Below are 24,452 nucleotides of genomic sequence, written 5' to 3'. Positions count from 1 at the left end.
GGTTCCTCCCTGCACCGGGTTTGGCACCTCACCACTCCGGGTTTTGGTTCCTCCCCTGCACCAGGTTTGGCTCCTCACCACTCTGGGTTTTGGTTCCTCCCTGCACCGGGTTTGGCTCCTCACCACTCTGGGTTCTGGTTACTCCCTGCACCGGCTTTGGCTCCTCACCACTCTGGGTTCTGGTTACTCCCCGCTCTGGGTTTCCACTCTTGGGAATTGCCTCCTCTTCCTGCTCCAGGTTTTGGCTGTTCTCTACTCCGGCTTTTCCCTCCTCCCCGCTCCGGTTCGAGCGGCTGCAGCGAGTTTGAATTTTCCCGCCAGCTGGGTGGCGGTTGGTCAGCGGGAGAAGCTGCGGTTTGTATCTGAAGCGGGAAACGGCACTGATTCTTCACCGGGGGAAAGTGTCAGCAATGCTGAGAGTTGTTTAGTTTAGGTGGCGTTCCGGCTGGTGACGGCGTTTAATCTCTCAGCCTCCCGGACTTTACCGGCGGGAGTTGCAGGCCCGCTCGGTGCCCACTCTAGTTCCCGGGTGCGGGGGAGGCCTGGCAGCTTCCTGCCCAATGCTGGCAACTGGCACCGGCGGGCATTCAAAACTCCTCCAGGATCGCAATAAGAGCAGGATAACCGGCTGCAACATTAAACCTCTTTGCTTCACTGGCCAAAGTGTTTGTAGCTTTTTTAATGAATTCAATTTATAACGAATTGCAGAGTGCTTAATGCTGGATATTATTATAGATGTGCTTTTAAAAATACCCTGATCCCTGGATTTTTACATTAGATTTGAATGTATCCTTTTTTTCAAGATCCTCTATGCCCTCTTCCCCCACCCCAATCTCAGTAACCTTCTCCCTCTCTATAACCCTCTGAGATCTCTGCGCTCCTCCAATTCTGGCCTCTTGCACATTGTTCCACCTTTGGTGGCTGTACCTTCAGTTGCCTAAACCCTAAACTTTGGAATTCCCTCCCTAAAGCTCTCCACTTCCTTTTAAGGCAGTCCTTAAAACCTACCTCCATGACCAAGCTTTTGATCACCTGCCCTAATATCTCCTTGCCTGGCTTGGTGTCATGATAACGCAGCTTGGGCTTTACTATGTTAAAGGTACTATATAAATGCAAGTTGTTGTTGCAGCTGTAATGTTCTTATTTATGTATTTATTTGTACTGCAGGTTAATTGCAAGACGATGCAAAGAGTTTCAAGGTTAAAAAAAGAAATGCAGCTGTTGGCGAACCAACCGCCACCTGGAATTTCTTGCTGGCAGAACAATGATCAAATGGATGATTTACGTGCACGTATGTATCTAACTCTTTATTGGAAAAATAATGCTCTGTTTTTTGCCTTCCATTAATGCGAGTACAAGATCTACAAATGTTGGTTTAAAAAGTGTGCAAGGGATAGGCCAAATAATTATAGGCTGGTCAGTCTGACCTTGGTGATGGGTAAATTATTAGAATCAATTCTGAGAGACAGGATAAACTGCCACTTAGAAAGACACGGATTAATCAGCATGGATTTGTTAAGGGAAGGTCGTGTCTTACCAACCTGATTGAATTTTTTGAGGAAGTAACAAGGAGGATTGATGTAGAGCTTGGCGACCCGCCCGGGACCCGACAACATGTGTTGGGGTCGGGTCGCTCTTCCGGTTCCGGCATTTGGGCTTTTGCCGGGTCGGACACAGTGACAGCCAGGACGTCAAGGCAGGAAACACTCTGCACTAGTCTGTAGTGAGTGATTCCATCCAAGGTAGAGCACAACCTCTTCAATAAAGTTGATTATATTCCGTTGGTTGGGTCGGGCGCGGGGGATAATGAAAGAACTCGGGCCGCCTCCGGCTCGGGATGGATGTGGTTCTGTCGGGCTCTGGTTGGGTTTCATTTGCAGACCTTTAGATTGATGAGGGTGGTGCAGTGGCTGTGGTTTACATGGATTTTAGTCAGGCATTTGACAAGGTCCCACATGGCAAACTGGTCAGAAAAATGAAAGCTCATGGGTTACAAGGGAATGTGGCAAGTTGGATCCAAAATTGGCTCAGTGACAGGAAACAAAGGGCAGTGGTCGGATGTTTCTGTGAATGGAAAGTGGTTTCCAGTGGCATTCCATAGGGCTGTGTTGGGTCCCTTGCTGTTTTATATATATTAATGATTTGGACTTAAATGTAGGAGACATGATTGGGACGTTTGCAGATGACACGAAAATTGGCCATGTAATTGATAGCAAAGAGGATAGCTGTAGACTCCAGAATGATGTCAATGGTTTGGTTGAGTGGGCAGGAAAGTGGCAAATGCAATTCAATCTGGAGAAGTATGAGGTAATGCATTTGGGGAGGGCAAACAAGCAAGGGAATACACAATAAACAGGAGGATATTGAGAGGGGTAGAAGAAATGAGAGACCTTGGAGTGCATGTCCACAGGTCCCTGAAGGTGGCAGGACAGGTAGGTAGAGTGGTGAAGAAGGCATATGGAATGCTTTCCTTTATTGGCCGAGGTATAGAATTCAAAAGCCGGGATGTAATGCTGGAACTGTATGAAACGCTGGTTAGGCCACAGCTGGAGCATTGCGTACAGTTCTGGTCACCACATCACAGGAAGTACATAATTGCTTTGGAGAGAGTACAGAGGAGATTTACAAGAATATTGCCAGGGCTTGAAAGTTGCAGCTATGAGGATAGATTGGATCGGCTAGGGTTGCTTTCCTTAGAACTTAGGAGGCTGAGAGGTGACTTAATTGAGGTGTACAAGATTATGAGGGGCCTAGATAGAGTAGACAGGAAGGACCTGTTTCCCCTGGCGGAGAGGTCAATTACCAGAGGGCACAGATTTAAGGTGATTGGTGGAAGGATTAGAGGGGACATGAGAAAAGCTTTTTCACCAGAGGATGGTGGGTGTCTGGAATTCACTGCCAGGATTGTTGGTGGAGACAGAAACCCTCAACTCTTTTAAAAGGTTACCTGGCCATGCACCTGAAATGCTGTAACCAGCAAGGCTACGGACTAGATGCTGGAAGGTGGGATTAGCTTGGGTGGCTAGTTTTTTCAGCCGGCGCAAACACGATGGGTTGAATGGCCTCCTCCTGTGCCGTGACTTTTCTTTGGTTCTATGGTTTCTAATCGTAAAAACTAGAGTTTCTGATTCTACATTTACGTTTGGAATTTGGAAAAGTTTTTTTTCTCAATTAACAGTTTGCGATCCTGATACCGAATTTACATACATGCAAAGTAACTACCAGCTTTTTTCAGTGATCTTGCCAAAATGTAAATTGAACATCGAAAATAGATTAGAGGAATTTAATGAAATATTGGATTAATACAGTACTCTTTCACCTTTAGAGCTGGTTTTGAATCCATCCTAGACTGACTGGATGAAACTTTTTTCTGCAGGTCCTTTTATGTGACAAATACCAGTCTGATTGCTATCCATATAGTAACCTGAGTTTTAATGCTGCCCTTGAATTGCACCAAGCTGAGTAACAAAATTGCCCTTTGCACAAGCTTCTTTGGCACTACAATGTACAGACAGATAAATTTTTTCATGTTAGAAAGCAATATTTATAAATTTCCCTGAAGATCCACTTGCCATGATTCAGTGTGCTCTGGATTGAGACTGGAACTGAACACCTGAGTTGCACTGCCATTTTCATGTAGATTTATATGCCAAACCACTACTTGTTGACATGAATGTGACTGTAGCAGCACTGTAAAATGGCTGGAAGGATTGCAACTGAAACTCTGTCCTGGTTCTAGGAGCAAATGCTTATATCTGAAATATTAACTTAGCTTTTCTCTTTACTGTGGCGAATGTACAGTATTTCCACCTTTTTTGATTAATTTCCATCATTTACTGTATTCTAGGAAAATGAATGATAAATCTTGCATAATACCTACAATGTATGTGAAATAAAGATTGTATTGAAAAACCTTAGTATAATGACTTACATTATGTGAAGTATATGAGATGAGTCTTGCACTTTGCTCACCTCTTCCTCTCCCCAAGCATGTGCACATTGAAAACTTAGAAGGGGATTTACAATTTGTGTAAGATATCAGCTATAATGCCTAAATTATTGGAATTACAGCAACCTACATAAGTTAGTCCAAAAGATATTGACTGTTGACCAAACAGAGCAGACTACAACAGGATCGCAGTATACCACTGAGTGAAGTGTTAACTTGAACTTGCCAAAAGATCAATTATGTGAGTTGGGCACAGAGTTACATTGGCTTTATTTAACGACATTTGCAATGTTTAATAGCACAGTAAGATTAATTATTGGTTATAGTAAGAGTAGCTCACCTTTAATATCAATGAGAATATAAATTGTCATAAACTGGAATTTTTGCATCAATGTGTGCGTACTGTCACATCAATGTCTCAAGTTTTGACAAATCCTGAGTGTAAGCTCTTACAAGGATGTTTATTAGCCACACTTGGCTATACTGGAATGTGTGTATGCCTTGTATAAGTTATAAGGATGAATCTTTTAACTTCAGTGTTTTCTACATGCCTTATTTGTGGATAATTGCAAACTTGTTTTTAAATTCTTTTACTTAAAGAAAAGTATAAGTGGTGAAATCAGAGGTGTTTTGGTATGTAGTCATTTATTAGGTACCTAATTTAGTGAATAAAAGGACGTGATTCCTTTGTATTGTAACATTATTTTAATTTGTTAACTTGCATTGTGACGTGTTAACTTTGAATTCTTACTCTGTTCCTTATTTATAAGTCCTCTTGCAAGATTGTACAACTTGATGTTTGTCTTTTTATCTTGTGTTTAATTGTCAATGTGATAAAACTTCATGAAACTCAAACCTTAATATGACTATATTTAACTGCATAGATGTACTTCTGGTTCCTGGTTATTCACCATGTGTAGACCTTTTGGGTTTAAACTGATAGATATCTAATTGTTAAAAAGTGAACCTAAATTTTGGAATTCAGCCAGGTAAAATCCAGAAATGTTATCAACATTCTACATATTTGGTTTGGCACAAGAAGTATCAATCTTTCCCTGGACCAATGAATAATAACTAAGAGCGCACCTGCAGTTGGCTGTATTACACTGGACAACTGAACAAAGTTACATGGAGAAGTGGGTGCTGAAGATGCAGCTAATGGACGTATTAATAACCCTTTGTTATCCTTCATGTGGAACATTGCAGGCTTTTATTGCTTAAAGAATTTGTTCCTTTCAAAGTTAAATTGTTAATGGAATCCAGTTTTCCTATTTAATGTTTTATTTTTGAGCTGAAATGTTAAGACTGACATCAATGTTTCTGTTGACTCCAATTCTCAGAAGGCCCAATTGTAATTTATATTAATACTCTAATTTCTTTTCTTTAGAAATTTTGGGAAGTGCCAATTCCCCATATGAAGGTGGAATATTTAATCTTGAAATTGTTGTTCCTGAAAGGTACAATTAGCTTTTAATTTCTCATGCATATTTTGTTCTAGCTAGAACTCTTATCTGCACAGTATAACTCTTCTAGCACCTTCCCTCGTTTGATAAACTAATTACAACTGCAGTTGAATTGTGGCCTTCTGTATAGTTGCTGAATACAAAAGTGATTATCACTGTAGTATAAGGGTCTGAAAAAGTTAATGATTGAACCAGTGTAAGGAATACCTCCCATCATGATGATGTAAGAGAAAACATGAGAGAGACGAGGGAGATGCAGCATGGCTTCAGAGGAGTCACACAGACTGGAGCGAAACTGTACATAGTTAAAATGTAATCGAGTTAATGTGCAAAGTACAGAAGACTCAGTAATCTCTCTAAGATAGACTAACTAAATATACTAAGGTGGCAACAGAAAAACCAAACATACAATATGGTGAACAGCAGTGGTTCTTACCATGCAACACCCAGAAGAAGAATTTGAAGAAGGCTGACCTGAAAAAAGCACCAAAACTGCAGAACTCAAGAAGAGGCTGTGCAAAAGCTCCAGAGCTGCTCTGTGGATGAAGGAGGCACAGAGAGTCAGGGAATTGGCTTGTAGAGGCATTCAGGCTGCACCACAGAGGTGGGTAGTCTGTAGGGGGGTGGGGAGAAAAAAATCCGGTTCAGCGATCGCATGCTTCAAGTCGGAGAACCAAGCAACGATCGGGGATCTGGTGAGCAAACTAAAGAGGGTAAAGAAAAAAATTGTTCCAAACAGCACTATGCAGGCAACACCGCGAAAACCAAATGTCCTTAGTGAGGGTGGATCCAAGGTTGGCGCCATTACACTTGGCGACCGGAGCGAAGAGAAAAAAAAACAAAGAGGCTGCAAATACTCGCTACTCTAAGTGAAGGGAGTGAAACCGTATAGCAGAAACTACAAAACTGCGTGTAAAACAAGGAGGAAGTAAATCCAAAATCTAGTGGCGAGATTTCACAGGGAGAAACGGTGACCATAACAGGAGTCAGCACAAGGCTGAAAAGCGCAGGAAACTTATGCTGCTGGAGGGAAAATTTTAAAAAGGACGTATACTGCATAGAAAGCCATGGATCTTAAATTCACAATACCAGAGAGGTTTGGACACATGGAAGGACCAAATCAAACTCAAAATTGGTCACTGGTGAAAAAGATTCTTGAGATATAGAATTACTTCCCAAATGGGACAGTCAGTCTGAAGCAGAGCAAGTTAACAGATTGCTGTATTCCATTGGGGCAATAGCAGATGATATTGCAAGACAAGGCATCAATGAGACATCAGATAAATTTGATGAAGTTTTAAAAGCCTTTGATAGTTACTTCAACCTGAGGAGCAATAAGATTCTGGTAAGGGCAAGATTTACCAGAAATCAGGTGTAACAGTTGGTGCTTTTATTAATGACCTTTACCGACTAGCTGAAGGATGTGGATATGGAGACCTAAAAGCAGAATTAATAAGAGGCTGCATTGTAGTAGGTTTTGCTGATGAATCCATATCAGATTTATTGCAGTCTAAAGAAGACCTCACCCTAAACAAAGCAGTTCAGCTAATGAGACGAGCAGAGGTCCGGAAGAAGAACAGAGCAATCCTGAGAAGTGAAGAAAAACCTTGGTTCAGGAAACATCCAGCTACTGTACAGTTACTTAATCAGAGGGCTGTAAAAGTAGCACCCAGGGTGGGTGGGGGGTGCGGCGGCCGCATGGGAGTGCAAGACATCATGAAACCGTGCCAGCGCTGTGATGCCAAAAAGACCCACAGATGCGAATAGTGTCTTGCAAACAAAGCAGAAAGCTTCCGTTGTAAGAAAATAGGCCATTTTGGGAAGATGTGCCAAAGTAAAATCTCTACTTCCACAAGTTCGAAAGAAAAAATCTTCAAGCATAAAGTTGTTAACGAAGTTGAACAACTGCCATCAGGAGAAAAATCAGTAGACTTCCTTGGTGAGATCATTGATCCTAATCAGGCATTTGAATTTGCAGATATATATGTCAACAGACATCACTAATTTTAAATTAGACTGTGGAGCAAGTATAACAGTCTTATCAGACAAAGAACCGTGGTTATCAATGCATTACTTGCAACCAACAGAAACTCCGTTACATGGCCTAGGAGGGATTGAACTGAAAGTCAAGGAAAAGCTACAGGCAACACTCCAGTACAAGGGAAAGCAGATATTGGAAACACTATGTTCTAAGGAATCAGGAATTCTCTCTCTTATAAGATGAAGGTCAATACAAGCTCTTCTACTAAGAAAAGTGGAAGTTAAGCAGCAATAATTCAGGAGTCACTTCCAAAAAGACTTCCTGAAATTATTTACTGGTCTAGGAAGACTGAAGACCGAATATATTATCGCTTTGTGAAAAGATGCTAAACCAGAATGTTTTTGCACGCCTAGTAAGATACCACACCCAATAAAGCAAGTCCAACATCAGCTAGAGGAGATGACCAGGATGGAAGTCATTTCTCTTGTCACTGGACCAACAGAGTGGTGGTCGGGAATGGTTCCAGTTCCTAAACCTAACGGTAATCTTCGCATTTGTGTAGACTTAACTTAATAAGGCTGTGGCAAGAGAATTTCATCCAATTATCCTCAGTGGACGAAAGCTTGGCTTTCAGGAAAGAAGGCTTTTGATAAGGACCCAAACAGGAGGTTTGTAATCAGAGTTCGAGCATATGGGATTGGGGCTAATATACTGGTATGGATTGAGAATTGGTTAACAGGCCGAAAGCAGAGAGGAATAAATGGGTCATTTTCAGGATGGCAAGCTGTTACCTTTGGGGTACCGCAAGTTTCAGTGCTGGGGCCACAGCTGTTCACAATCTAGAAATGGTTTGGATGTGGGGCAAAATGACAAATTTAGAAAATGACACAAAACTAGGCGGGAATGTAAGTTGTGAGGAGGATACAAGGAGGCTTCACGGGGACTTGGACAGCCTAAGTGAATGGGCAAGAACATGGCAGATGGAATATAATGTGAATAAGTGTGAAGTTAGTTATCCACTTTGGTAGAAAAAAATAGAAAGACAGTATTTCCTAAATGGTGAGAGGTTGGGAAGTGTTGACGTCCAAAGGGATCTGGGTGTCCTTGTTCATTAGTCACTAAAAGCAAGTATGCAGGTGCAGAAGGCAAATGGTATGTTGGCCTTCATTGCAATGGCTTTTGATTGTAGGAGTAAAGAAGTCTTGCTGCAATTGAATAAAGCCTTGGTGAGATTACACCCGAAGTATTGTGTACAGTTTTGGATTCCTCATCTAAGGAAGGATATACTTCTCATCGAGGGAGTGCAACAGAGGTTCACCAGACCAATTCCTGGGATAGCAGGATTGTCTTGTGAGGAGAGATTGCAGAAACTAAGCCTGTATTCTCCAGAGTTTCGAAGAATGAGAGGTGATCTCATTGAAACTTACAAGATTCTTACAGGGTGGATGTAGATAGGATGTTTGCCCGGCTGGTGTGTCTAGAACAAGGGGACATAATCTCAATAAGGGGTAGGCCAGGGTTGTCGAACATTCTACAGGGTCTTAAAGGAGTAATATGCCATATGGATGACATCTTGGTGCATGGTGAATCTATTAAAGGACATGACCTGAGGGTTAGAGCAGTTTTGAATAGTCTACAAGATGAAGGCCCAGCAGTTAATGAAAAGTGTGAATATTCAAAAACCTCTGTTCGTTTTTTAGGACACGTTGTCAGTAGCAACGGCATAATGGCAGACCTGCAAAAAACAAGAGCCATTAGGGAATTTTCAGTTCCTACTTCTATCCAAGATTTTCAGTGATTCCTTGGAATGGTCAATCAGTTGGCAAAATTTTTACCCAATTTTCCACAAGTTACAGAACCTTTACAACACTATTAAGGAAAGCTCAAGCATGGTGTTGGGATGTACATCAGGAGAGAGCATTTCAAAGGATCAAGGAGATACTGATTTCACCAGATATCTTAGCACATTATAACCCCTTGCTGCCAACCATAATTGCAGCAGACGCCTCATCGACAGGGATAGAGGCAGTCCTTTTCCAAGAACAGCCAGATGGATTTCAAAGACCGGTTTATTATGCATCATGAGCATTGTCTGAGACAAGGTATGCTGTCATCGAGAAAACAGCTCTCTAAGTCACCTGGGCTTGTGAGAAGTTCTCCGATTACATTATTGGCTTAAATGATATCATCGAGACATACCACAAACCCCTAGTTTCCTTACTTGACAAGGAACTCATTAGGATGCCTCCGCGAATCCTGAGATTCCAGTTCAGGTTAATTAGGTTCACGTACGAAACGGTATACGTACAGGGCAAGCAACAAACGACAGCAGATGCATTGTCCAGAGCTACTGTCGACTATCCTACACAACAGGATGTTAACTTTATTAATGCAATTGAGTCATATTCTCAGTTCACTGCATCACAATGGCTGACAAGTTCAAAAAAGCTCCAAGAATTTCTTCATGCTCAGATGCAAGATGAATGCATCTATATCCGCCAATACTGCAAGCAAGGTTGGCAGCAGCAGTATCCCAGTGGTAAGAGGATGAAAATTGTCTTTGAACACAGAAATCACTTCACTATTGTGGATGATTTGCTGGTATATGACAAGAGGCTGGTGATTCCAGAGTCACTGCGGGCAGACATCTCAGAGAAAATACACCAGGACCACATGGGTATAACGGAATATAGAGCACGGGTTCATTCATCTGTGCGGTGGCTGGGAATATAGAAAGATGTAGAATAAATTATTTCTAATTGCCAGGTATGCACAGTGCACGGACAGGATCAGAGGGAACCACTTATCGCGACCCAATTCCCAACCAGACCGTGGGAACATCTGGTCAAAGTTTGTACACAACAACAACGGAGACAGTCATTCGAATGTTACAAGAAATCTTTGCAACACATGGTATACCTGACCAGATAGTATCTGATTATGGATGACAATTTGCAAATGACTATTCCACGCACTTTGTGGAAAGCTCTGGATTTGTACATCTTACAAGGTCCCCGAGATATCCTCAATCTAATGGAGAAGCTGAGAGAGAAGTCAGAACTATCAAAGCACTGTTAAAGAAAAATGAAGATTTTCAAACAGCACTTCTAAACTATAGAACTACTCCATTGCTATGCAGATTTAGCACCATCAAAACTTGATGGGAAGGAAACTTTGAACACAACTTCCAATCCTACCCAAAAAATTTACTTCCAGGGCTAGAAGTCTAGGATCATAGAGTTCAAAACAGAGAAAAGTCCTATTGAAAGCAGCAAGCCTATAATTATAATTGGAAATATTGTACCAGGAACCAATCTAAGTTGACTGAAGGACTAAAGGTGTGGTTAAGAGACCAAGGCAGAGAAGGAGTAATCATCCAGAGAGATGAGAATCAACAGCGATCTTATTTAATACATATTTCAGTACTATAAGAAAAAACAGGAGAAATCTTATTCCTATTCATCAAAGACGTTAATTGGTTATACATTTGGACGAAGCAGATGTTGAACCTGATATTCAGATAATACAAACTTCAATGAAGGACATCCAAGTCAAGAAACGAGTTCAGGGAAAGGCTACTAATCTTCCGCATCTGATACCAACACAATCAGGGAGAGTTGTGAAGCCTTCTGACAGATTGAATCTGTGATGTCAGAGATTTGGGGGGGATGGCTAGTATGCAAAAATAAAAAAAAAGTGAATGTATAAATATGTGGATGTGTGTGTGTATATATATATATATATATATATATAGGGAGAGGTGAATGACTGAGACTGTGTAAGGAATAACACCCACCACGATGATGTAAGAGATCACATGTGAAAGACTAGAGGAAGATGAAGAGTGACGTCACAGACTGTTGTGAAGCTGTACATAGTTAGAATGTAATGAAGAGTTAATGTTCAATGTACAGAAGACTCAGTATTCTCCAAGTTAGACTAACTAAGTATACTAAGATGGCAGCAGACAAACCAAATGTACAATAATCGCAACACTGTATATATCTTGTTAGCCTTCTATTCATCCCATATGTTTTACTGTTTTATAACTGATGTAATACATTAATAGGAAAGTAGTAATTTGAGTTTTGTTTATATGCTGTGATCTATAATTGACATACTTAAAGGGAAAAATATCTAGCTGAAGTACATCCTTTTCAAAATAGAGCTGCAGGACACATTTAGTGTCCTTCCAAAGATCAATAATTGTGTGTCTCGTTCTCTTGGCTAATCTGGTGATGCCTTTTACAAAGGAGCTATCTGAGTCTTAGAACAGCTCCAATCCAATAGGAATATCAGATCTGTCTGGTACCCAATCCTAACCTGCCTAACTAGGAAAGCATTCTACCAGCTAACCAATATCCCTTCCCCTTGAAAACAAAATTACAATTGCACAATAATGGTATCTCTCACACATGTTGGTTAGGTATATGCCAAATCATCTCATAACTGCACCAGATCTAATTTAAGAATATATCACGCACCAGGGCACTACAGTGGCTACCATGCTTCTAATACTGATCCACTCTTTTTAAAAGTGGTCTCTAATAATTGTAAACAAATGTCTTGAGTTATTTGGACCAATAACTTCAAAGTTAAATTCCTGGTTGCCCCAGAGTTATTTATTCTTAACTAAGGGTGGTAGGGTATTTCATGTGCTAACTTGAGAGAGGATAGAAAGATCTGCCAGTATTCTAACCTTGACTTTTTTTTTAGTGATCCTTGCTGGAAACTATGTTTGTTTCAACATGGGGTGAGCATAGGATTGTATAGGACTGGTACCCATTATGGTCAAATATCTGACATTTCCTGTTCGGGCTTATTCATCAATGAACATTCATCAGTGTCTTGAGTGGGTGTGCAACTATATTATATATGAAAATAAGCATTACTTCTAGTATTATGTATGCTTTTAATGTAAATATGTATTTCTAGACTGAACTATAAATAGATATAATTCAGGATGTAATTTAAAATGACTAAACTGTAACATTATCCTATCTCATTTTAAAAAAGGAAGGCCATTGAGGTTACTAAGATGAATTAAATAATCACATTTTTAATTCATGCTTTTTAAATGTTCTGATTTAGATATCCATTTGAACCTCCAAAAATCCGATTTCTTACCCCGATCTATCATCCAAATATTGACACAGCAGGGCGGATCTGCCTGGATATCTTGAAGCTGCCTCCAAAGGTAGTCAGAATTGTTTTTCAGGATATAAATGCTTATAGATATTTTGCTTGAAAGTGACACTTCCAGCAGTTTCACCATTTAGTGGATTCACTATAATTTTAAAAAGTGCATTTTGTTCTTTGGCTTAGAGAAAGATCAATACTAATCTGCAAAGTGATGTGACATTTTGAATTGCTACTTCCTTTTTGCAACAACCTTGGTGTGTAGTTTTTTTTAAATTCGTTTCATGGGATATGGGCATCGCTGGCAAGGCCAGCATTTGTTGCCCATCCCTAATTGCCCTTGAGAAGGTGATGATGAACTGCCTTCTTGAACCACTGCAGTCCATTTGGTAATTGACAACTGAAATGGCCAATCTGTAATTAGTGATTTATAATGGTCACAATGTAAGAAGACATTTAATTTTAATGGGCAATATTTTCACTGAGAATAGGACTTGGGTAGAGTCATGCCAACAATATCTGCCGACTACTGAAAGTACTTGTTGGTTCACCTCTTAACCCCATATATTAAATTGGGAAACCAGATGTTCACCAGCACTGAGGACAGATTCTTGCCTGCTCAGGATATCCTCATTTACAGTGTTATTCCTTTAATCCCCTAGTAGTGTTTACATTCAAAAATGAAATGTAGGTGATTCAGTGGATTAGAATATTGCATGTTTTACCTCCTGGATCCTCATTTGGTATCTAGCCTACACTGCTGGGATTTAGTCTCTGTGTCTGACAGCCTAATTTTTAATGGTGAAAATCCTCAACAAGCAACTGCACAAAGTTACCTAATTATTGGTCTCACTTGAGGGGCACAATGATGACTGTTTAAAGAAATATTACATGAGTCGTTTAGTAGTAGAGAACTTGAGTGTTGCTGAAAATAGAGACATATTGTAGAAGCTTTTCGTCTTGCACTCATCAGGACAGTGTGCAAGAATAACCAATGTAAGGGAAAACAAGAAGTTATACTGCATGAGAAGGAAGTGCTGATTGGTTGGCAAGTGTACTCTGGTAGAGGCATTGCCATGGAGAATGCACCAGTTTACAGTGACTGACCGTTAATTGCCAAGCCTTGTTTGAAATTTAAACTAGGCAGCTTGACTCTGGTCAAGGCATTGCCCTGGGGAATGAACTTGGCAGTTAACTGTCAGTCACTGTAAACTGGTGCATTCTCCATGGCAAAGCCTCTACCAATCAGCATTCACTTCTCATGCAGTATAAGTTGTTTTCCCTTACATTGGTTATTCTTTCAGATTGTCCTGATGAGTGCAAGACTAAAAGCTTCAACAACATGTCTCTATTTTCAGCAATGCTCAAATATTATGTTGATACAATAGGAGCACTTCTTTTAACAAAAAAAGCTGTAGCTGAGGTGGGGCAGAGTAGGAGTTTTACAGTGTTATATGTGGCATTTAGAACTCCTGGGTGCAAAAATGCCACCATGCCCTCGGAACAAAAATACTGAGAGCCTCCAAATTGCATTTTAATAACCTTGAGAAAATGTATTGCCTGGCTAAATGATTTTACTGCTCAAGAGGTCCATTTTTTTGTGTGTGCAACAATCATGATTCAAATCAGTTTACAATCAGTTTATTGCTTTGATCTAAACTTTTGTTTTTAAATAGTTTTGTTTCATTTCTCCTTTGATTTGTTTAATGGTGCTGCTTCTGGGGAGCGTATGAGGAAATCTTGCCTGTAGCACCACCTTGTGGCACTCATGAAAATGTGGTTGTCAGCAGTTAGGTCACCCACCAGTTTTAACTGAGCAGTTTTGGCGACAAGGGAAGAGGTGTATGCCTGTTGCCTGTGTCATTCAACATGTCTAGAGGTGTAATTTGAATTGCTTTAGGATGAAGGTCAGCTTAATTTTCATTGCCTTAGTTAAGATCATGATGAACAAAGTTACCCTTGAATAAATGGAGAAAGCATTTCAGTTATTGGTATCTTTGGCACTAAAATATGACATTCAGTGATGTGCCTATAGGATGTAATGATACAGCTGTCTTACCTTAATCGCAAAGATAAGTTTTATTATCCTTGCATTGTGAAAGGCAAATTGAATTTGAAGTTGCTACGTTACTAATGTGCATTTTCCCTTGTTAGTTGAAAAGCTGTTGCTCCTTTTTATCAAATTATGATGAAAATATTGGCTAAAGATATAATTCAAAATTGAACAGTGTTGTGCCACTGGACCTCAGTGCAATTCCTATAGTTCATTTCTCAGTAAATTTCTCAACTGCAAAACATTTGTAGTAGCTTTCTGTCCTTGGATAGGTCCGTGCTTTTTTGACCTAATGGCGATAGAGACTCCAACTACACCATATTGTCTAAATTGTCAGTTGTATGGATATTTGCTTTGTAAATTTAGCGACTCACGATAGGCCTCAGCAACTCCTGGGTAATTGATGCTAAGTAATATACTGCAAAGAAGCACTTGGGCTGTACATGCTTATCTTAAATACACATGTAGAAATGATCTCAAATGCTTACTGCTGAAATAAACTGTGTGCTAAGATGTTAACTTTGTTATCTAGGGGGCCTGGAAGCCATCTCTTAATATCTCTACCGTGTTAACCTCCATTCAGTTACTGATGTCTGAACCTAATCCAGATGATCCTCTCATGGCTGATATTGTGAGGTTTTTTTTGAACTTGTCATTGTTTAGGTATACAAAATGTTGATAGAACACAGATCAAAATGAAAATATTGTGATAGTGAGTAGAAAATGTACAATGTATAATTGAAAAGGACTGTAAGCTAAAGTTGGGAGGGTTCAGTCAGAAAAAAAATGGTAAAATAGTTCAATTTTTTTTTAAGAAAGTGGGTAAGAGCAGAGTTCAAGTCACAGAAAGTAATATACATACTGTAGGTGAAGGGAATACTAAAATAATTAAGTAGTTACAACAGAAGCATGTTAAGTAAAATTATGTTAGAAAGACAACATCAGGATAGAAGGATAGGTTAGGATCCCTTGCCCAAATATTTTATGTTTTATGTACTAAAGCATGGAGTATAAGAAATAAATTGAGTGACTCGGAGGCTCAGATACAGCTTGGGATATGTTATAGTGGCCATTACTGAGACAAAGTGCAAGCTGCTCTTGATTGGGAGTGAAATAATCCAGGTTTTAAGGTCTTTAGAAAAGATAGAGAAACTGAAATAGGGATAGCCTTATTGATTAATGTTATAACATCAGAAAGAGAGGATATAAGTAAAAGAAAGAAAGCAGTGTCGACTGATTAGAATTGAGAAATAAGAAAGAACTGAAAACTGTAATGGGAGTTGTCTACAAGCCTCCTGATAGCAGCAATGAAGTGGCAGAATGTATTAATTTGAGATTAGAAAGGATTGTAGCAAAAGAAGTTATTTTGATGGGAAATTTAAATTTTTATGTAGATTAAGAAAGACAGAGTAGCTCAAGTCAGAAGGTGGTTAATTTCTTGACTGCATTCAGGATAATTTTCAGGAGCAATATGTTTTAGAACCAATAAGGTGGCAGGCAATATTAGGTTGAAAAGGAGAAATGTAACCGTTACTAAGATTCTAGATTTATGGGATGAGACAGAGACTAACAGCAAACTGGTCAAAACAGTTATCGGGTAAAAGTACAGATGAAGGTTCCACATAAGGCACTTAGCTAAATTAAAGACCTGTGGGATTGAAGGCAAATTATTGACCTGGTTACAAGATTAGTTAGGTGTAGAAGACCGAGTTGGGTTAATGCATATGTACTTTAATTAGAAGGAAGTAAATAGTGTTGTCCCACAGAGATGTGTGCTGGGGCCTCAACTGTTCACTATATTTATTAATGAGTTAGATAGCACAATAGAGAGCTATTTAACCAAGTTTGCCAGTGACATAGTGGTGTGCATTGGAACATAATATTGCAAAGAGACATTGATAGATTCAATGAGTTGGCAAAAGGATTGCAACACAGATAAGGATGAGGTCATTTATTTGGGGCAAAAAAAGGATGGCTCCAAGTAATTTTTCAATGGTGAAAAGCTAAGAACAGTGGAAGTCCAATGTACACAGATCACTAAAATGTAGTGGTTAGGTATAAAAACTTATCAAAAAGGCTAATGGAATGTCTGCCTTTATATCTCGAGTGCTAGAATATAAAAGGTAGGAAGTTTTGATACAGCTTTATAAAGGCCTGGTTAGACCACATCTGAAGTACTATATACAATTCTGAGCACTTCACCTTAGCATGGAGTCACCAGAATGTTAACCAGACCTCCAAGGGTTAAATTGATGAGCGATTACATAAAGTAAACTTGTATTCACTGGAATATCGAAGGCTAAGGGATGATTTGTTTGAAGTTTTTAGAATTTTAAAAGGAATTGTTAGGGTAGTTAGAGAAACTTTTTCTGCTATTGGGGGAGTCTAGCGCGAGTGGACATAACCCTAAAATCAGGCTGTTTAGAAGAGAAGTTGGGAAATACTTCTTCACACAAAAGATGGTAGAAGTGTAGAACTGCCCCACATAAGACAGTAGATGCTAGCTCAATTAATAATTTTAAATCTGTGATAGTTTTTGCATGCAAATGATATTAAGGGATATGGAGCCAAGATGGGTGGATGGAATTTGGATACAGATCAGCCATGATCTCATTAAATAGTTAAACAGGGGGGAGGGGCTGAATGACTCCTGACATTATTAATGCAGTTGTAGTTGAGAATGTAATGAAATTGTTGCAAATGTATTACCTCCTTTTAAGTTCAGTCATTTAATTTTAGAATAGTTTAGGCTCACTAAAATACTTAACCTTTTCATTCTAGCTTAGAAGATTTTTTTAAACTCTTGGGAGATGTGCGTAAATAGGTCAGCTACTGAATAGATAATGCTTGTGTAAAATGCTATTGTAATAATTCCTGCAAGATTGTGGCATCAGAATAGCCAGCTTTACATAATTACCTTTGAAAACTCATGCAGACAGCTGCATACATCTGCACATGCTGATACATATGAAATAATGTCCCTATTATATTTTCAGCAAACATGAAATTTAAGTATCTTTCTTTTGAAAATTAGCTTATTTGCAATCATAAGTGTCTGCAGGCTCTCATTACACATTTAAGTTATGGAACCTAACATTCATAAATTCTTTCTTCTATTTGAAAGTGGTTGGTGTAAAAAGGATGATAATTTTATGCATTTTGGTTAGCTTTATAAAATGTTAAAAATTCAAGTGTTAGCTATGGGCAAGGTTTTGTGACCAGAGTAGAAATGTTTCACTTCTTGGGCTGCTCGAGGGTGTTTGCCCAATTTCATAGCTCATAGAGGGCCTCTAGTGTTACAAACTGCTATTACACATAGCTGTGAAAAATAAATCCTTGAAGGTTTTGGTACTATGTCTTAGACAGTGTGTGCCACAAAATAACAGCACCCAGCACTGATTGATTGTTAAAGACCAGCAAAGTAAAAATTACTCCGGACAATTAAAATTGTGTTTTGTCTTTTAAAAAAAATTTGTCATTTAATAATTCAAGTGAAGCAATATAAATAGCAGTGGTCAATAGGATGCAGGATTCTATGAAATTCTCACAAATTCATTTCTTAGCACTTTATTCCCGCTGCTACAAATGCAGTTTAATTTAAATTTAGTGCTACAAAAAGTGCATTATCAAATAACTTGAAATATGAACTGTTGGTGGAGTGGTCATGTAAATATTTTGAGCCCTGTCAATACGTTACTGAATTTAATTAACACTTCAGATTTCATGGTTCCTTTAAAAAGTTCTTTTTTTCATTGGCTGCACTGAAATGTGACGAATCATCTCTAGAAATACTTAATTGTTTGAAAGAATTTTTTGAGTTTATAAAATATTTTACAAAGCTTCATCAATTGTTACATCTTTCAGATCTTTGCAACTTTAGTTATTGCCAGAAATTGTATAGCTATATCATTGATCTATACTTAATCCTGATGTTTTAAAAATCTAGTTGGTATCTATGGAAGCATTTCCATTTCTCTCAGATTTTCATGTTACTATACATTAACATACCTTTATACTGCAGTTGAAATTTTAGGCTTGTATTTACACTGTAAAGGGTGAAGAGTTACTTATTCTGATTGATGTAAACCAGGGTTGTCCAATCTTTTTGTGTGGGGGGGTGCTGTATTACAATTTTTGTCATACATAAGGGGCCAGCGAGACAATTTTGGAAAGATAAAGGCATTAAAAATTTATCATACTATTAATCAAAATAACAAAAAAATGTGCATTTTTGTGAAGAAGCTTTAAATGAGAAGATGAATTTCTTCACTTACTTTCTCGTCACTCTGCTGGACACTGACTTCGTGAGATACCTGGCATTTTTTTTGCTTGCACAAGTAGTCAGTGTTTTCCAACACACTTGTAGCGATGCAGATATTCCGTACATGTCTATGTGGCAGGAGTGATATCTTGTTCACACTCTCTCACTGGGTCTGTCTCTCTCTCTCTCCCTGCAGCCCTCCCCTCCCCCCTTGCCCACCCCCCCCCCCCCCTCCGTCCGTATTCCCCACAGTGTTTTTTCCCCCTCTCTGTCATCCTCTCTCTCGGTGCACCCCTCTCTTGGTTCCCCCCCCTCCACTCTCTCGGTTCCCCCCACTCTCTCTCTCTTCCCACCCCCCTCAGTTGCACCCCAACCCTCGGGTTTCCCCCACCCCCTCTCTGTTCTCTTCCCTATACCCCCCCCCCCCCCCACGTCTCCCTTTCTCCCTCTTTCGTTCGTTCGTTCTTTCTCTCTCTTTCTTTCTCTCTCTGTCTCTCTGTCTCGCCCTCCCTCCCTCCCCCTCTCCCTCCCTCCCCGCTCTCCCTCTCCCTTCCTCCCTCCCTCCCCCTCTCCCTTCCTCCCTCCCTCCCTCCCTCCCCCTCTCGCTCTCTCCCTCCCTCCCCCTCTCGCTCTCTCCCTCCCTCCCCCTCTCGCTCTCTCCCTCCCTCCCCCTCTCGCTCTCTCCCTCCCTCCCCCTCTCCCTCCCTCCCCGCTCCCGCTCTCCCTCTCCCTTCCTCCCTCCCTCCCCCTCTCCCTTCCTCCCTCCCTCCCTCCCTCCCTCCCCCTCTCGCTCCCTCCCTCCCTCCCCCTCTCGCTCCCTCCCCCTCTCGCTCTCTCCCTCCCTCCCCCTCTCGCTCTCTCCCTCCCTCCCCCTCTCGCTCTCTCCCTCCCTCCCCCTCTCGCTCTCTCCCTCCCTCCCCCTCTCGCTCTCTCCCTCCCTCCCCCTCTCGCTCTCTCCCTCCCTCCCCCTCTCGCTCTCTCCCTCCCTCCCCCTCTCGCTCTCTCCCTCCCTCCCCCTCTCGCTCTCTCCCTCCCTCCTCCTCTCGCTCTCTCCCTCCCTCCCCCTCTCGCTCTCTCCCTCCCTCCCCCTCTCGCTCTCTCCCTCCCTCCCCCTCTCGCTCTCTCCCTCCCTCCCCCTCTCGCTCTCTCCCTCCCTCCCCCTCTCGCTCCCTCCCTCCCTTCCCCCTCTCGCTCTCTCGCTCTCTCTCTCTGGCAGTTGCTGAGAGCAGGAACACTCTGCAGAGCAGCTTTGTAGTTGGTCAGTTCCTTTTAAAATATTGCAAGTCAGGTCCAGGTCAGCGCTGACAGGTGCTAGGATCAAGAACAATCATTTCTGAACTTCGGACAGATTTGGGGTTTACTGGCAGGTTCCGATTTTTTTCCGCTGAAATAGCTCGTATCTTTCCGAAGTTGGGAAAGCACTTTTCCCGCTCCAAGTACCTGTCAGCTGTGAAACTGAGTGCGATCTTTTTAAAAAGCCAATCTGAAAGAAGAAGAAAATGGGAAATTGCTCATCTCTGAAATATATCCGTGGGTCAGAAGGAAACCTTTGGTAGGCCGGATCCTGGCCCGCGGGCTTTATGTTGGGCAACCCTGATATAAATGATCTTATTTGGTTATATCCTTTTCTATCTCTCCAGTGATTTTCTGTTTTGGTGGAGAGAACCAATAAGCCAGCACTCACCAATCAACAATGATCCCTGTTTGGATTGAATGTTTTTCTGTACTCCTTTCAGTTATACAAAAAATTAGTAAAATGTATTCTGCAGTTAAAATTAACCACTTAATATAGTTTATTTTCTTTTAAGTCATCTGAATTCAAATACAACAGGCAGTCTTTTCTGGAAAATGCAAAGCAATGGACATTAAAACATGCAACACAAACAAAAAATGACGAGGTATGTTTAAACATATTCAAAATTTGCAGAGAAGTGGGGGAATGTATAACTTTGTATTCCTTGGGTGTGCTCACACTGCTTTGTAACTAACTGCTAAATGCACAAAGACATCATTCCTGAATGCCTGCTCTTTCTTTTCTGTTAAGTAGTGGACTGAAGGTTGGTGACTTAGTGTGGAGGGAATCAGTTGTACAGCTATGGTTTACAGCTAACATCAGGAAAACATGCAGAATACAAATCACAAAACACTAAGGAAAATCTCACCAGCTTGTTTAATAAAAACAGATCTGACTTATTCACTCTAAATTATTGGCCCCGTCTTTGTCTTACATCCACAAATGTACTATGTAAAGCACAAACTGGTTGAACTGCTGACTAGCATAATGGGAAATCTCAGCAAGTGGCTGGTACTGGTCCAACCAGACCCAGAAAGGTACAAGGTTGATGCCTATTTTATGGTACGACCGCTCAAGACAAAGCCCCCAATCAAAATATGATTCTGATTGTGGTGGGAGCAACGCACTGTCAATTCAGTCCCGCCGCTCTACAGGTTGCATCGTACATACCTTTAAACTTTCCCAAATCCCAGAAAGCAGCAGCTGAATTGAACTAATCTAGCAACCCCCGAATGAAGTGAACCAAACCAGGTATCTTTAGATGTCAACCAATCAACTGTTTATTTAAAAAAAACTAACATCCTAAACACTACTAAAATAAACCAATATCCAAAGACCTTGTAACTTATTTAAAGAATCTAACTCCTGCATTCGCATGCATATACCCAAACTATCGGTAGTTTGGTGTTTAATTAGCTGCCCAGAATATACAAATAACAATTAAGTCTGCAGATTTACATTCCTGACTAAATGGAATTTTCAATGTAGAAACAGTCCAAGGTTGCTTGAAGTCTTCGCAGTTATCCGATAGGAAAAAAAACAGTTCTTCAACGATAGGAAATTCAGCAGTTCAGTTTAGCAGTTGAAGTGTTGCTCTTTTTCCAGCGATGAAAACAGCAGATCAACAATTGCTTTTTTTTTAAAGAATTAACTTGGCTTGGCTTTTTAGAATTTTGAGAGAGAATAATAAACTAACTTTTCTTCCTTCAGTTTAAATTTGCCTGAGAGTCCTGTTTTCAGGTGCTAGCACGTAACTGTCTGTCTCTACAAAGCCAGTTTTCAAAATTAAAGTGCAACATTGTACATCCTGTTCTCCTATATGGTTGTATCCAGGCAACCAAGATGCAGTTCCACTCGGTAACTTCTGAAGCTGGCTGCCTTAAAGAAGTACTGTCTTCAACTGCCTTAAAGACACACCACAATATTTCCTGAGGAGAAAAAAAAAAACAGGATCGTGACACCTAGTTTGTGCTGAGTAACCCAATATCAATTAAAGTAAAGGTGTGGCTACATGATTGACATTAGTGTTCCTGAGTTTGTGGAGGTGAGGGAGGAATCAGCCAGAGTTCTTATTCCTAATTTGTAGCCATTGACCTCGGCTGAAAAGCACCTGTGTATCGGTATTGGGCAAGGGCACCATCAGGTTAAGCTCAAATATCTTTCATAATTGAATAGCCTGCCACTTGACTATCAAATTGTACACATGAAGAATGGCTACGTGGAGAGCAAACTAATAGCAATAAATGCTGATTCCTGTAGAACTGTCGCAACCTTCAGGGTGCAGGAGAGAAAATGTTAAGGAAAGAAGATAAAACAATTTTTTTTATATAAAGTTTTTATGGCTCATTGTTATAGCCTAGAAACAGTATAAGAAGATCATGGAGCATTCCTTTCAAGTTACACACCATCCGCCTTTACTGCTGAATTTTTTACAGCTGCATATTATGAATTTGTTACTGGTATTGCATGACTGCTGCTAAGATCTGTGCATTTGGACTAATTCTTTGGTTTCAACAGTATCTCAAAGCCTTATGTGAAACTGGAAACTGCCCTATACTGGTATAAATTTATGTACGGACCATCCATCCACCCCTACTCCCAATAAAAGTCCAGCAGATTCATGCGAGTAAATATTGGCCCAAATCTTGCTGGAAAAATAATAACTAATAACATGCACTATTATTAATGTGTAAATGAGCAAAGTTCAGTGGATTAAGAGAAATGCCATGAGTTGCGAATCTCCAGAACTGGCTGCTCTCACCCTTCGCCTCCCTGTTACTTTTAAAAACTTTAATTGCCCATTAAACTTTCTGCAGAAAGTTAGGGCTGGTAAGTAAAAGCACAAGTACTCTTTTAATGACATAACTGTTAATGCTGTAGCAATGTGTGCTGAAGATTATTAAATTGCAACACAACATATCTTGGGCAATTTGGCGTATTCTAACCTGTGCAATGTAGTATTGCTTAATGTCTCAATTTACATCAGTGCCCAAGTATGAGACAATCAGAATAAGTGACTCAATGGACTTGAAACCTCTTCCTTGTTTTAGATATCCAGCTGTCTGAAAGAGAACCAGAGCCAGATTGAACCAGCTGTGACTGAGGATACACCAGTATCGAGAAAAAGGTCTGCCTGTGATTCTGAAAGTGCCAAGAAGTTCTGTTTATAGTGTATAGGGTATTTTGTATTTAAATGTTAATTTTTAATGTTTTTGTAACTATCCTGCAATGTTGTCATTTACGTTCAATAAAATATAGCTGTTGGCTATGGCACTAAATCATTTGTGTAGTGCTCACACAGAAAACAGGAAATGAATAAATGGTGGTAGTGATATTAATGAGATGATGGGATGAAACAAAATAAATTAAAGACATTTGAGAGATTATAGGTGTAATTAGCAGTGGCGGGGGTGGTAGTGGGGCTGGGTTGAAGGTGGATCTGAAACTGGAAAAGTTGGTTATGTTAAGATCAGAAGTTGTTAGACAATATTAACGCCAGAGTGCCAAAAAGTATTAAAAAGATATGGAGATGTTCTTCAAGCTTGTGTTCAGCTTTAATGGAACAGTGCAGATGGTTATTGACAAATCAGAGTGAGAGTGGGACAGGGAATTGAAGTGGTAAGCAGTGGGGGAACTTGGGGTTGCACTTGAGGACTGAATTGAGGTATTCAGCAAAGCAGTCACCTACGCGAGATTTTGAACTGTACTGTGAACACTGGATGCAATAAACTAGATTGGCATAAATTCACATCAATTGCTGCCTTACTTAGGAATGTTTGGGCTCTGGGCAGAGATGTGGGAGAAGTGAATGACCCGTGCTGCATTTCTTGTGCTTGTTTGGAATGGGGCCAGAGAAGGATAGCAGGTGGTCAGGGTGATGGAAAAATGAACCAGGGCGTAATGGAGGAACCGGTTCTTCAGAAAGTAGAGAGGGAAGGGGAAGATGCATTTGAGAGTAAAATAATGTTGGAGGTTGAAGAATGTGATCTGGCAAATTCTCAATACCTGATTAATAAGAAACTAGCTTTCTAACATAAATGTATGGTTTTTAAATTTATAAAGCACTACTGGATTTCTTGTGGCTCGACTTGAGCTCCAGCGACCTGGGTTCAATTCTGGGTACTGCCTGTGCGGAGTTTGCAAGTTCTCCCTGTGACTGCGTGGGTTTTCGCCGGGTGCTCCGGTTTCCTCCCACAGCCAAAGACTTGCAGGTTGATAGGTAAATTGGCCATTATAAATTGCCCCTAATATAGGTAGGTGGTAGGAATATGGGATTAATGTAGGATTAGTATAAATGGGTGGTTGATGGTCG

At 40.4% G+C, this 24,452-nt stretch overlaps 1 protein-coding gene across 3 annotated transcripts; it reads left to right on the top strand.

Annotated features, from left to right (window-relative positions):
- On the top strand, positions 1–23,418 carry ube2t (ubiquitin-conjugating enzyme E2T (putative)). Of its 3 annotated transcripts, none has more exons than XM_068057159.1 (7): positions 1–64; positions 1,168–1,291; positions 5,337–5,406; positions 12,485–12,590; positions 15,118–15,216; positions 20,655–20,744; positions 23,191–23,418. In XM_068057159.1, exons 2-7 carry the CDS (start codon positions 1,183–1,185, stop codon positions 23,308–23,310), a joined length of 594 nt encoding a protein of 197 aa, XP_067913260.1. In that variant the 5' UTR covers positions 1–64; positions 1,168–1,182; the 3' UTR covers positions 23,311–23,418. The 3 variants fall into 3 exon arrangements, with proteins under 3 accessions (XP_067913260.1, XP_067913258.1, XP_067913257.1); XM_068057157.1 differs by lacking the exon at positions 1–64 and adding an exon at positions 252–354; XM_068057156.1 differs by lacking the exon at positions 1–64 and adding an exon at positions 371–665.
- The last annotated feature ends 1,034 nt before the right edge of the window (positions 23,419–24,452 follow it).

Source organism: Heterodontus francisci, chromosome 25, assembly GCF_036365525.1.
Source record: "Heterodontus francisci isolate sHetFra1 chromosome 25, sHetFra1.hap1, whole genome shotgun sequence".
Lineage (NCBI taxonomy): Eukaryota > Metazoa > Chordata > Chondrichthyes > Heterodontiformes > Heterodontidae > Heterodontus > Heterodontus francisci.
This window is presented reverse-complemented; position numbering and strand designations above follow the sequence as displayed.